We start from the raw sequence: 13801 nt of genomic DNA, 5'->3' as shown, positions 1-13801 counted from the left end.
GGCCAATTTAACAAAGTGCTAAACACATAAATAAAAACTACGAGTGAAAGAAAATATCAGCGATTTTGTGGCGTACAAGTTTATGTGTTTAAGATGTCCAGAGCTTAAGTGAAAAATCCAGAAGATAAATCAATACAGTGAATAATGAATTACAACATGGATGGTATGTGTTACTTTGAAATCTTGAAAATAACTTCCGTACTCGTTGGCAAAAGAAAATAGGCCGAAAAATTCTTTTTTTGTATTGTCCAATTAATATTTTCACCCACGTCTGTGAGCATTTTAAGCCAGAAAGTGAATTCCATAAAATGGTCGAAAGTTCCAATTTATTTTGAACTTGCATCAGCATTATTATAAAAATTATTGCGAAAGTGCTGAACAGGCCAGAAAGTGCTGACCACAATAAATAATAAAAAGTGTTTAATTATGTATGTTGAAAATAAAAGTATGTAGACTGAGTTTTTATAAAAACTGCGAACAAGACAATAAGCATACAAGTATGTAAACAGTTTAATACTTAAGCATTGGCTTAAAAAAAAAAAAAACTTTTATGTGTTGAGCCAAAAACATATTTGAACTTGGTTAAGAAATTTCGTTACAATAATATTCTTAAACGGAATTCTTCAGAGATGGAGGCCACCAGGCTGCTTCGGCATCCGCGTCGTTGGTGGAACATTGGATACGGCAAACGGATTGTGGCCTTCTCGATTCTGGTAATCATCGTGCTGCTATTTTCGCTGATTTACCATGGTCTAGTGGTGGAGAAAATTGGTAAGTTCGTAAAACAGTCTTATTAAGAGTAATAATAACAAATAAAATACTCAAAGATCAAGTGCAGCAGATTGCAGCGCTGAATGCCAGGCACCAAGTGCTTATCAACCAGCCCTTTGAGGAGGATCAATCTGCCCTGATTGTGAGCCCTCAAACCTTGCACTTCAAATTGCTCGACGAAGAGATGAACAAGGATATGGAGGATAGCAAAAACCGGAGAAGAAAGCATATGAGGCAAATGCTGGTTAAGTTCCGGTTGAACAAGAAACACCGCCTGCGTCGTGACTTGCATGGGTTGGATCTGTTGGATCCTGTTCGGATGGAGGCCAATCTGCAGCACCTGTACACCAAGCTGCGAAGCAAAAGAGCAAGAGAAGCCCTGAGCCAACTGGAACATGAGTTTGTGCGTTGCAAGAAGCATGCTCCGCAGGATTGCATGTCCGCCTTTTTGCGCATGTACAAAATGGCAAAGGAGGTGACCGAGAAAATGGAGAAGATGAAGGCCATTATGCGGGAGCAGCAGCCGAAATTGGAATCAAGCAGCATGGAGTCCCATGAACAGAAGGATACTTTTTCACCGGCCGATCTGATTCAGATGACAACTGCAGAGACCACAACGGCTGTGGTAAATGCCACTGAAAAGCCAGCGAGGACTAAGATTAAACCTTCAAGGATCAGCTGGATCATCGATGGGCACGATCATGACGAGAGTCCAGTTTATACAGATGGTGCACCCAAGAAGGAAACAACTAAGGCACCTGGGAACACCACTCAATTGGTCGAAATTACAACCACAAAAATAGATTCAACCGCTACCGAAAGAATGACTGTGGAGAGCACTACAGAGAAGATCAGCTGGATACTGGATCACTTTGACAAGCCCCAAGAGATTTTGCGTACAACTGAGGGACCAGGGCAGCGAATTATTAGAAATGTAACCACCACATCGACATCCTCCGATCCAATACTTGACACAGAAACCACTAACAGTGATCACGTGCCCACCACGGAAAACGGATTACTATTGAATATCACTACCGATGGACCAGTGGAAACCAGGAACACCACTGCTCAGAGAAAATTGTCTTTCGATTGGATACTGGACCGAGAGGAAAGTGTAGAGCCTGAAGTAAAGTCCACCAACACTACTACGACAACAACTGCGACGACCACGACGACAGTTCCAACTTTGGAAACCATCATTGTCACCACAGAGCTGCCGAAAATAACTTTCGATTGGATTATTGACGGCAGGGAAGTGGTAGAGCCGCAGGAAACAACTACTGAAGTCACTGGAACCACAGCCGGACTACGTAAGATGCCATTCGATTGGATAATTGACGGAGAAGAAGTTTTGGAGCCTAAGGAGAATGTCACTAGCACAACCATTGCGACAACTGTGGCAGTCAGCACAACCGAAATCAACGAGAGTCTTCATAATTTCACTGCCTATCCCACCAAGCCGAAACCGGTCAAGTTTGACTGGATCATCGATGGAGGAGAGTCCAGTGCTGAGGTAAGCAGTAGCTCCACAAGCCAACCGAAGTTGACTACTAGGGAGGCGATCAGCAATCCAGAATCACCACGATCCTCGCATCCGCTGGACAACCCTACCAGCATCGAAAACATGCTGGAGAGCTTTGAGCAACACGAAGAGCAGAAACCCATTCTCAGGGTCCTAAACGGAAGTGAATCCTCCTCAGAAACCGTGACGGATGGCTACCAGCGGCAGCTGTGGCTGAAGAAGTTTGAGGATCAGGCAAGGCCAAATCAAAACGAACTCATAGATACTTTTGGAACCGCTTTAGATGCCAAAGCCCTAGACAAAATGGGACCCAAAATTAATCCACTTAACGGACACACTTGGAATGGTGAGATTAATGCTAATGCATTTTTGCTACGATAAGATAATCAGTAATTTATCATTCAATTTACAGCTGCCGACGCCCAAATTCTTAGTCTTTGCGAACGAGTGGCTCTGCGGATGCGCAACAAAGTTGCCTCCATGTCAGACGGTGAGACGAAGGAGAAGGGTGAAACCTTTACGGCTTCACCCAGTGTACAGTTTACCAGTCGAGCTCCTGGCGGATTTCCGGTGTCAGGTGAAACTATGAAGGCCTCAGCGCAGTTTATGTTTAACCCCAACTTCGGAATGCCCAGCATTCCCGTTTGCTTCTACATGACGCCTGCCAATTTCCGTATGCCCATGTGGTCGAATACGCCCACATTTATGGGCATGCAGGGTGCACACTTTGGAGGCTCATCGAACCCTGGCGGCGGTATATTTTTTGTGCCTCAGCAGTTTGGACCGAGCGGAAACTTTTTCGGAGGAAGTGGCGGATCCGGAGCCGGCGGACAGGGTGCCAATATCTTCTCGAAGAACGCCTCACCACAGAAACCGACAAACGGGCAGCAGCAGCAGGTCTACTGCAGCTACATGCAGAATCAATCGGGTCAGGGAGCAGGACAATCGCAGACATCCAATCAGCAGCAGCAGGGTGGACAGACGGCTTTCTCCAATGCCAACTTCAAGATGCGTCATGCCAATCAGACAAGCACCGCCAATCAGCAGGGACAGATCATCTACGCCAGCTATGCAGGATTGCCACAACAACCCATACAGGAGCGATCCAGGTGCCCAGAGCCCGATCAGTTTTCCTGCTTTGGTCAACAGGAGTGCATTCCTGCCGCGAGATGGTGTGATAATGTGGTGGATTGTTCGGATGGCAGCGATGAGTCCGCCTGCACCTGTGCAGGTCGCGTGGATGAAGATCGTCTGTGCGATGGTTACGAAGATTGCCCTATGGGCGAGGACGAACTGGGATGCTTTGGCTGCGAATCGTTGGCTTACTCCTGCTATGAAAACCCAGAGGACTTTGCCAAACGCAATCGATCTACTATTTCAATGTGCTACAGTCGACTGGAGCGCTGCGATGGATTTATGAACTGCCTGAATGGACGCGATGAGGAGCACTGCAGCATGTTGGTCAACGATGTGGCGGATCATATGGTGGTTAAGTCATTAGCTTAGATGGAATTTTTTCTAAAACGCTTTCAAATCTTTTTCAGTCCCACGGTGCATCTGCTTCTGAAGGCTACCTCTACCACAATTATCGCGGGGACTGGCATCCTGTGTGCAACAATGGTGAAAAGTGGGCGGCTTTAGCCTGCCAGATGGATGACAACAGCCGGATGGATCACTCAGCTTCGTTGAATGTCAGTTTCCAAACCCTAACTTTGCCTGGTCCTTTTATTGAGCCCTCGCTGCATGCTGGAGTCCACTTTGCTCAGGCCTGTCATGGACGCAATAGCCACGATTCCATAGTAGATCATGTGGCCTATGTCAAGTGCCCCCCGATGCAGTGCGGCCTGCCCTCTAAATCATCTATGTTGGAACACTCGAAGAGAGTAAAAAGAGCGATATCGGATTCAAAGGAAATCGTTGGCGATGGCCGAATTGTTGGTGGAAGTTATACAAGTGCACTCCAATGGCCATTTGTTGTTGCTATCTATAGGAATGGAAAGTTCCATTGTGGTGGAACCATTTATTCTGATCGTTGGGTGAGTTTGGAATATATTTTTCAATTATATATATTTACTGATAGGTTTTTTCTATAGATCATCAGCGCTGCCCACTGTGTCATCAACTTTGGAAAGTACTTCTATGAAGTGCGTGCTGGTCTCCTACGTCGCTCAAGCTACTCACCCGCAACTCAGATCCAGCCCGTCTCCCATGTGGTCGTCCACCAAGCCTACGAAAGGAGAAGTATGCGCAACGATCTCTCTCTGCTTCGCCTGCTGAATCCGCTGCAGTTCAATCGATGGGTGAAACCTATTTGCTTACCCGACAAGGGAAGAACTACAGTAGGCGACGATTGGATCTGGGGACCCGTGGAACACACTCTATGCACGGTGGTTGGTTGGGGAGCCATTAGAGAGAAGGGTCCAAGCAGTAAGTACTGAAGCCATATACAAATAAACCACTTATATATTAACCAAATTTTTGCAGGTGATCCCCTGCGCCAAGTTATCGTGCCAATTCGTAAGAAATGCACCGATCCAGAAGATCAGGCTTCAGAAGACATTTGTGCTGGCGATCCAGATGGTGGTCGCGATGCCTGCCAGGGTGATTCGGGTGGACCCCTCTTCTGCCGCAGCGTCTCTAACACAGATGAATTTTATCTGGCCGGAGTAGTAAGTCACGGCAATGGCTGTGCTCGTCCTCAGGAGTTTGGAGTCTACACGAGGGTCACTCTCTACCTAGACTGGCTGGAAATGGCTACTACTCCACGACTTTTGCCCAAACTTCAGCCGCTTCAACTGTGTCCAGGATTTATATGCGTGTGGGGCGGTAAGCGGTGTATTGCTAAACAACAGCGCTGCGATCGCAACGTTGATTGTTTGGGTGGCGAGGATGAGGTGGGATGCACCTACAACTTTTTGCCAGATATGGTGGGGGGCGTTCGACTGAATATCAGCACCACAACTGAGAGTGACTATCATCCATTGAAGGAGAACAAGGAAAAGAGTAAAATGCGGGAGGTTATTCCCATTGAAGATGAAGATTTAAAGACTGAACAAGACGAGAAAGAGTTGTTGGAAAGCACAACATCTTTGGAACAAATTGAAACAACACAGGGTCCAATAGATTTATCTTTAAATGAACAAATCACCTCAACTGCCTCAGATGATTTATCAATAACAGATGAAACCACGGGCACAGATTTTACAGTGAGTGGTTCAGCCACTAGCCCTTCCACTTTTTTGACGACGACGACAAATCCTTCAACTTGGTTGCCATCTACAAATATTGAAACATCAACATTTGCATTTACTACAATTGAATCTGAAGCATCAACCGCACAAACAACATTACCAACTGCTGTTGCTCAAACTACAACAATGCCCACTTCAACTGAAGACCTAAAGAAGCTCACAGATTTGGTCACTGAATTTATGGAGAGTACGACTTTTGAGACCCCGATGGAAGTGAGGACGACTACTTTATCTCTAACCACAACAGACGCTCCAAATTTAGTAACAACAGAGAGAGTGAAGGAAACAACAACCACAGAAGACACAACCACAATTAGCAGTATCGTTACCCTTACCACTACGCCCTTAGCCACAATTTCTACTACCATTCCAACCACTGAAAAGCCTGCAGCTGTAACCACATTAGCACCAACTACTACTACAGAATCCGCCAAGACGACAACAACGCATAGTAGCAGCACTCATTCTCAAAAGGATCAAATACAAATTCCTCATAAATTTGTGTGCAAAAAGTGGGTAGTCGCTGTGTCATTCGTTGTGTTCTGTTGTAATGCGTATTGTTTTCATTTCTCAGGATGTCGCAAATTGTGGATATTATGATGCGTTGTGATCGGAAAGTGGACTGCGAGGATGGAACTGATGAACTGGACTGCACATGCAAAGATTACATGAAGGGATCTCTGAAGGGACTCATTTGCGATGGCAAGGCAGATTGCGAGGACCTCACGGATGAAGAGGACTGTGGTAATGACTGACCAAAATTATTTAATACTTTGTATTTGAAACACATTTTTTTAGTGGAATGTCAATCAAACGAATTCCGTTGCCCGCTGTCTAAGACTTGTTTGCCGTTAAGCAAACGCTGCGATAATCAAGTGGATTGCAAGTTTAAGGAAGATGAAAAGGATTGCTGTATGTACATAAATGTCTATTTAAAAGTATTGTAGAAATATATAATGTAACTTGAATATCCTTTTCAGTTGCTTTGACCAATGGCCACGATGTGCACTTTGATGTGCATCAGCAGCCCAAGTTCAGCAGTAGCGGAATATTCTCCAGAAACGGCCATGGCGTGTGGCGGGTAGTCTGTGCTCATGAGACTGGCTATCACGAGCACCAGGCCAAAACAGCAGATGCGGTGTGTGCTCTCCTTGGTTTCAATGGAGCTCACTACTTCAACAGCTCGGAGTTTGTGAGTCAGCAGGAAATGCAACCCATCACACCGGAGTTAAAAGGAGGCAGAAACCGCATGGCAGCTCAAATTCATTCCATGGTCGGTGACAATGTCCAATTTACTGAGAACGAGGTCATAATACCCGAACTGGGACCGCCATCCGCTTCAAGACCGGAGATGGATCGTCTGTTGCCCCGCAAGTGTGTGGGCATCTACGTGGAGTGCAATCCGTACTCCAACAAAACCACACCCCTAAAAACATTCAGCGCTGGGCAAGCTGTCAAGAAAACGCAAATTGAACAGGTTCCTGTCCTGTCGCCCACCATCGAGACGCACAACACTCCCAATGTGCATTTTAAGCCGCAAATTCCGGCGATGGTTGTAAATAAAAAAGATGAAATTTTGGATCGTCTGGACAAACTCATCAAGAGTAAGAAAAACAAAACCATACTGGTTAATGAGCAGCTCCATGAAGCCATAGAGGAGCTGCACTGGCCCTGGCTGGCAGATGTCTATATGAATGGCGATCTCTGGTGCATCGGAGTGCTGATTGACAAGCATTGGGTAATGGTCCACGAGAGCTGCCTGTCTGGCATTGACTTGGAGACTCACTACGTCAGCGTTTTGCTGGGCGGTGGCAAAACAAAGCGATCGGCCCACAGAAGCAATCACGAGCAGATTCGGCGTGTGGACTGCTTTGAGGGGGTGCCGAAGTCCAATGTGTTACTTTTGCATCTGGAGCGCCCTGTGCGGTTTACCCACCATGTGCTGCCTACCTTCCTGCCTGATAGGTGAGTTAATTAATTTGTGTTTAACATTTCAAGGCCGTAACTAATTAACGTTGCTTTTGCAGTTCCCATCAAAATCAAAGCTATGCGAGGCAGTGCATCAGTGTACTTCATGACGATGCCACAGGACGCATTAAAACCGTAGCCATTGCCCGGATGCACAATGCCACCGATTGCGATTCCTGCTACAAGCTGCAGGAAAAGCAACCACCGGCTAATCTGATGCGCCTCTTAAATGTGAGTGCCGAGGATATGGCTTCCATTTCGGAGGAGGTGGAACTCATTAATGGTGTAGCTCCCACAGAGCTACCGGCCATTACCAAATTCACCAGCTGCAACCAGTTTGGGCTGAAAAATGTGAGCGATGCACATCACAATCCCAGCGATCAGGGTGTATTGGTCTGTCGGGACTCGCACACAGGATGGTTCCCAACGGCCTTGTTTAACTACAACAATTCCGATTGCCAAAGTTTTAAACAGCCATTTGGCATTAGAACGTTGGAACTGGTATACAAATCGCTGCAGGATATCATAGGTAATATCATAGGTGTGTAGCTTAAAAACTGCCAAAGTTAATTAAAATTCCCCAATAGAAAAACCCAGCTGCAAAATGCTGCTACCAGCCCCGGAATGCTCCACCCATCGTTGCCTGCTGGGTACCTGTTTGCCGCAGGCTGCGATGTGCAACGGCCGCTCCGATTGTCATGATGGCAGCGATGAGGAGGAAACCAAATGCCGACAGCAGAAGCAGCAATGTGCCCCTGGCGAGATGAAGTGTCGGACCAGCTTCAAATGCGTGCCGAAAAGCAAGTTTTGTGACCACGTACCTGACTGTGAGGACATGACGGATGAGCCGACCATCTGCAGTTGTTTCACATATCTGCAGTACGTTTAAGGCGAGGTAACTTAAAGTTAAATTATGTTTTTTAAAATTTATGTTTTTTATAGAGCCACTGATCCGTCTAAGATATGCGATGGCAAGCGAAACTGCTGGGACAAAAGCGACGAGAGTTCAGTACTGTGTAACTGCACAGCGGATCACTTCCAGTGCAGTTCGTAAGTGACTAGTAATGTTTTAAATCTAGTCGCAGTTCCATTCAATTATTTATTCCAAACAGCTCCCCTGAAGATTGCATTCCTCGTGATTTTGTATGCGACAAAGAGAAGGATTGTCCCAATGGAGAAGATGAGCGGTATTGCTTTGGCATAGAGCACCCATTGCATCTGCAGAAGAAGGATTTCTGGTCCAATAGTCAGCACACGTACGCATTTAACTTGAATCTTTCGAAAGCCAGCATTTCATAGCTTCTTTTATATATAGGCAACCGGAAATAGCTCCACAGTACGGTCAGGTTATCGAACAGACCTATGGCATCTGGCATACAAAATGCTTCCCGAAAAGTAAACCACCACAAGTGGATGAAGTGCGTGAAATATGCAAAAAGTTGGGCTACAATCCATATAGACAGCCTAGTTATCGATTGATTGACGATGAGGAGAACAAACCCGTGCACACCTACGAGTTGGCGGATAGGCAAGGACGAAGTTTTAGCAATGAGTCGCTGATGGGCAAGTATCGCGACTCAACAAAGGCGTTAATCATCAGCAAGTTCTCGCCTCTTCAACTGAATGAGCGCCTTACACTGTTCCTCAAGTCCAGCAGACCAATTGCCGAGCTGGTCAGGTGGAATGCCACCGATTCCAGCATGTGCTACAGACTGGAGATCCGATGTGCCTGAAAACCTAAAAGATGACAACATTTACTTGGTAAGAGGTTCTTTCGTACTCTCGTGATAGTCCTTTTGTGCGTTTTAGTAGCAAATAAATGCGAGAGCTGTACACATTAATTATTAATAACTTGGTTTTATTTTAATTTCGTATTATTTTTTATCAGTTGGCGCTCGCATATTGTTGCATGACTTTTATTTCGTTTGATTTTTATTTCAAGCTTTGGGGATTTGGGTACTTTCGTAATTTTAGTTTAACAAACGAGTTTATAAATGTAAAAAATCGCATTGGTTGTTATGCCAAAATTCAAACAATGTAATTAATTAATGCACTTAATTAGTGTTGGGTTTCCTTTAAATTCGTTTAAAAGACAGGTAATCGTATATTAAGATTAGTTGTTTATGAAAGAAGGTACTTGAGAATTATAAGTAATGGCACCTATTGAGAGCAGTTAAGAAACATTTTGGAAATAAGTTAAGCTCTCTGGCGCATCGTTGGTAATATAATAATAGGTATTAGTATAAATAGTAGGGGCTTAAAGATCTTTAACGTCAGTTTAGGGAATGTATAAGAGTACCTACATAATTAAATGTATTCATAAGTCTTTGGCGCTGATTAGGATTACGTTTTCGTGAGAATTTCTAGGAGGTAATTCATTATGTATAATTCATTAGATAAACGCAAACGTTATTTGGGACTTGGGTTAGGCAAAGTACTTTAAAAGTTATTCGGTTTTGTTTGATTAATGTCAAAATCTCTTTGTACAATAAATAATTTTCATTTTATAATTTTAAATTGAATCACAAATGCCATTAAAGTATTATAAGTATGCATAGGTAAATGCTTAGGCTAGTGTTAATCATTTCGATTGGCGATTAGCTAGTTAGTGTGCGATTTATATGAACCCTATACCCAGTACTCCGATTCAATAAAGTAGCTCGTCATAAAAAAACCATTACAAATCAGAAAAAAATCGGACTATGGTTTGGAATGCGAGTTTACCTTATTTACTTTGTGCAATCCTGTAAAAACCCGCATATTTTAAAACACTCCTTTGAGTACTGGGTATCTAATAGTCGGTGCTCTCGACTATAGCATTTCTTCTATTTGTATATAGTGAGCGCATTGAAAAGCGATGCATGTGTGTAGATTTTCGGTAGAGAGTGGAGTCCTCTGATTGGTTTCTAGGATTGGGTTTAATAGCACAGGCAAACAGTTTTCAACACAACCTTTGACAATTCTAAGTTTAAGAGTATATAGGTTTGTAGAGTTCGGAAGATAGCGTAATAATGGTAAAGTTTTGGAGCCCAACAGGCTACTCTATGCTAATGTTAAGCTTTAATTTTGTCTCGATTCGCGCAGGGCAAATAAATTTTATGTGATTCTTACATTCGTTTACGTTGTCTTGAAACACAGCAGTTTATATATTTACATATCTAACCTACTAAATTACGCTTATGATTTTATTAACTTTACTAACTACGACGTCTTTATGTTTCCGTTTCTAAAATCTTAATGGAATAGTTGGTGCGTTTTTATTTACAAATTGATTTGTTCTAGTTGTCTCATAGTGTATGGTATTTTAAAGCTTATGAAGAGTTAGTAGATTTCTTTTGATGAATTCAGATTTATTGATTCATTTGGCAACGGATATTCAGGAAGCTGAATTATCCGCGTACAAAATAAACTATCGTTGTAAATATGAGATGGTATGTAGGTGAAATTTGGTTTATTTAGGTGATACCGTATATCATTAGAAACTTTAACAATTTGATGACCAATTTTGTTGTGTGGTTTTGCGCCTAAAATTTTCCCAGCAGTTCTTTAAACCAATTTCACACAATATAAGAACACTAAAATGTGGGGTAAATAATTGCCAAACTCATAGGGGAATGATAGTCAATAAATAATTCATATATTTTGCTAAAACTGCACACACAATAGTTGCCTTAGGCGTAAAACAAATCTCTCACTTGCAATAAATAACTAAAGATTAAACATAAAATAATGGTATAAGCTCTAAAACAGCAGGCGTCCGGTAAATCTTGTTAATTTGTGTGAATCGTCAAACTGCGGCTTATGCTAATTAATCATATAATAAACAACTAAAACATTTTAGTTAACGTAAAGAAAAACCTAAAGTTGAATTCACACAACATGTGATGCGTCCACAAAATCAATTCTTACTTTGACTACAACATTTCGATCACCTGAACTTCTTTAGCTAAAAGGCGGACTTTTATTCGTTATCTAGTTTGAGGGAGCTAAAATTAGTTTGAGTTTCCGTTTCCCCTGTCTCTTCACGATTTCTATGAAGTCCTTAAGTTTATTTCCGCTCCGCCTTTTCCTCAGTTAAGGTTGGTGGCGTGTTCTCCTGGGTCCGAACCAAATGCGATGGCAATTGCATGTTGAGCGGGTCGTTGATCCTTCTGAGATTGTACTCCAACTCCGCCGACTTTCGCTTCAGTTCGTTGTAGTGCTCCACATCGAACTGAACCTTTTTGGCGTTCCTATAAAGGGAAAGTGAGAATTCGCGATTCTTCACATCCTCCATCATATATTCCTGAAAAGGTTGAAGATATTTAATCAAGGGTTTCCGATCGAAGTTCGCCAATAAACGTACCCTCTTAGTGACACAATAGTAGGCATACATTGCCATTGTCGTCCCGTAAGTAACAAAATATGTAACGGGCTCCATAATATCCCAAGAGTATTCCCACCAAGTCAGGCGTGCCAAGATGCCAAATTGTACCGACATCAGGCCCAGACCCATCCAAGTCATAAAGTTGGTGCGACGGGCGGCCTTTTTGCTGAGTTCCAGTTTTTTCTGAAAGATCAATTCGTTTAAAAACTTATGACATTTGAACTTTTGAAAACTAACCTCTTCCAGTGGTTCTAGTTCATAGCGTAGGGTCTCCAGCTCTTTGGCCAGTTGATTGCTCTTCTCCAGCTGATATTCTCCGACGTTGAATGCCTCGTAGAGCTAAACATAGTTTTTGATATTAGGAAAGGTTCTATAAAATTTATCAAGTTATACTTCACCTGAGCAATAACCTTGCGAACATCACCCACTTTGTCCATAGACTCCAATGTGACCTTTTCACGCTTGGGAGGATTCACATCCAATGTGCGATTGTTGATTTGTATGCTACAATTTCGTAGGATTAGTGAATTTATTTATTTATAGAAATATACGAACTATCCACCTAAACGAGTCATCCAGCAAGCTTTCGATGGTGCAGGACGACGCGATTCGCACACCATGCTTGTTGATCACCGCAGCTCGATCGATGCCCCGATCCTCAGCCCTGAGCATGGCTAACAGATCTCCAACGTTGTGGGAGATGGGTTTCAGGGCAAACTGGCAGAGTTCATTGCGACTGGGAAGTCGTATAGTCATGTGTGGCATGCCATTCACGTATTCCACATAGATGTCTTCTAAAAATAATTAACAAATTTGGTTATTTCAAACATTATATTATGCACATATATATTTTATTTTCCTATTTCGGCAGACATTCCTAATTGTACATTTTTCGATGGAGTTCTACCAACTCCCTTTTCACTTCCCCAAACAGTTTCTCCAGTCGGATGTGTGCCACACTGTGATGCAGTTTTGCTCGGTTTTAATTAACCAAAAGCCACTCAAGGTTGTTCGCCAGCCTGGCTCAATTCAAATGCAGTTAGGCGTTCGAATTGCTTGCTGAGGCGTGACTCCTGGCACTCCTCTTTTGGAGGAAGGTGCAACAAAGCCCAGTCAGCAGGCAGTTTAGGCTTGGAAATAGATGACATAGTGGATTTTGACAAACATTTCAATTAGCGGCATATAATCGCATTCCAGCTGCAGCTTCCCCCTGAAGATGATACTCAGTTTCGGGCAGTCAGGCGGCCAACGAAAAGTTTTCACATTGTCGCATGTGGGATTTATGCAGCCATGAAGTAGCACAAACATATATTTATCTGTATCGCTGCCACTCATGCAAGCAGCCAGCGATGCAACCACACGCCAATGCAACCACCAACACAGCACCGCCGACATCTAATGAAGATTTTCTTCTCATAAGGTACACGGAGAGAAATTACCAGGAATGTAGGTTACCAAATATATAATATATATAAGAGAAAAAAGGTATTTATTACCTCGATCTTAAGGTAACAAATAAACATTAAAAGACGGAATGACTACAAATTATAAAACTTCTATCACTTTTCTTGCTTAAGTTTCTTCCTGTGTATTAGTTTAAATCGCCTTTACCAACTGGGCTTGATTGTGAGTGTTAGCTGGGTCTGTTCAACCCATTAGCAATTGTAGTCGGCGCCAAATGTGGGTAAGTAGTGTTGTTACTGTTGCTGTTGCAGCTTGGCTAACCGTCGAAGTCGATGAAGAAGTTGGCGCTCATTGCTCGCTGGCTTCAACGATGATTATTTTCATGGACTTTGATTTTTTGGGATTTTAAACATTTTATGTTTTCTTTTTCTTTGCCGCTGCTGCTTCTTCGTAGGCTTCTGCTTCGGCTTTTATTGATAGTTTCAGATTTTTGTTTTAATTTTCAGTTAACTTTCA

General features: G+C 43.1%; 2 protein-coding genes across 9 annotated transcripts in view; one reads left to right on the top strand and one right to left on the bottom strand.

Moving 5' to 3' along the window:
- Nucleotides 1–33: 33 nt before the first annotated feature.
- Nucleotides 34–9356, top strand: LOC6611034 (serine protease nudel). Its single transcript, XM_002035555.2, has 15 exons — nucleotides 34–163; nucleotides 628–771; nucleotides 828–2642; nucleotides 2709–3781; nucleotides 3841–4332; nucleotides 4390–4723; nucleotides 4781–6059; nucleotides 6122–6291; nucleotides 6346–6459; nucleotides 6528–7512; nucleotides 7575–8044; nucleotides 8103–8394; nucleotides 8458–8565; nucleotides 8628–8771; nucleotides 8831–9356. The coding sequence occupies exons 1-15, from the start codon at nucleotides 145–147 to the stop codon at nucleotides 9246–9248; spliced, it is 7857 nt and encodes a 2618-aa protein (XP_002035591.2). The 5' UTR covers nucleotides 34–144; the 3' UTR covers nucleotides 9249–9356.
- A 1774-nt stretch (nucleotides 9357–11130) lies between these two features.
- Nucleotides 11131–13801, bottom strand: part of LOC6611031 (calcium uniporter protein, mitochondrial) — a 41519-nt gene continuing 38848 nt past the window's right edge. For 5 of the 8 annotated variants that reach the window (XM_032719742.1, XM_032719744.1, XM_032719741.1 and 2 more), the window contains 5 exons: nucleotides 12444–12675; nucleotides 12280–12385; nucleotides 12119–12220; nucleotides 11861–12064; nucleotides 11564–11800 (listed from right to left, as the gene is read on the bottom strand). In XM_032719742.1, coding sequence (XP_032575633.1) covers nucleotides 11564–11800; nucleotides 11861–12064; nucleotides 12119–12220; nucleotides 12280–12385; nucleotides 12444–12675 — 881 coding nt within the window. Of the gene's footprint in view, nucleotides 11801–11860; nucleotides 12065–12118; nucleotides 12221–12279; nucleotides 12386–12443; nucleotides 12676–13801 lie in introns of all 8 variants that reach the window. The other 3 variants (XM_032719746.1, XM_032719747.1, XM_032719745.1) reach the window with 2 other exon arrangements.

Source organism: Drosophila sechellia, chromosome 3L, assembly GCF_004382195.2.
Source record: "Drosophila sechellia strain sech25 chromosome 3L, ASM438219v1, whole genome shotgun sequence".
Lineage (NCBI taxonomy): Eukaryota > Metazoa > Arthropoda > Insecta > Diptera > Drosophilidae > Drosophila > Drosophila sechellia.
Note: the sequence above shows the minus strand (reverse complement) of the source record. Positions and strands in the feature narration are given on the sequence as shown.

Excerpts from the sequence above, each read along its gene's own strand:
- LOC6611034 (XM_002035555.2), top strand. Across the intron at positions 6,060-6,121 it reads CATAAATTTGTGTGCAAAAA|GATGTCGCAAATTGTGGATA; the intron begins GTGGGTAGTCGC and ends TTCATTTCTCAG. Across the intron at positions 8,566-8,627 it reads GATCACTTCCAGTGCAGTTC|CTCCCCTGAAGATTGCATTC; the intron begins GTAAGTGACTAG and ends TATTCCAAACAG.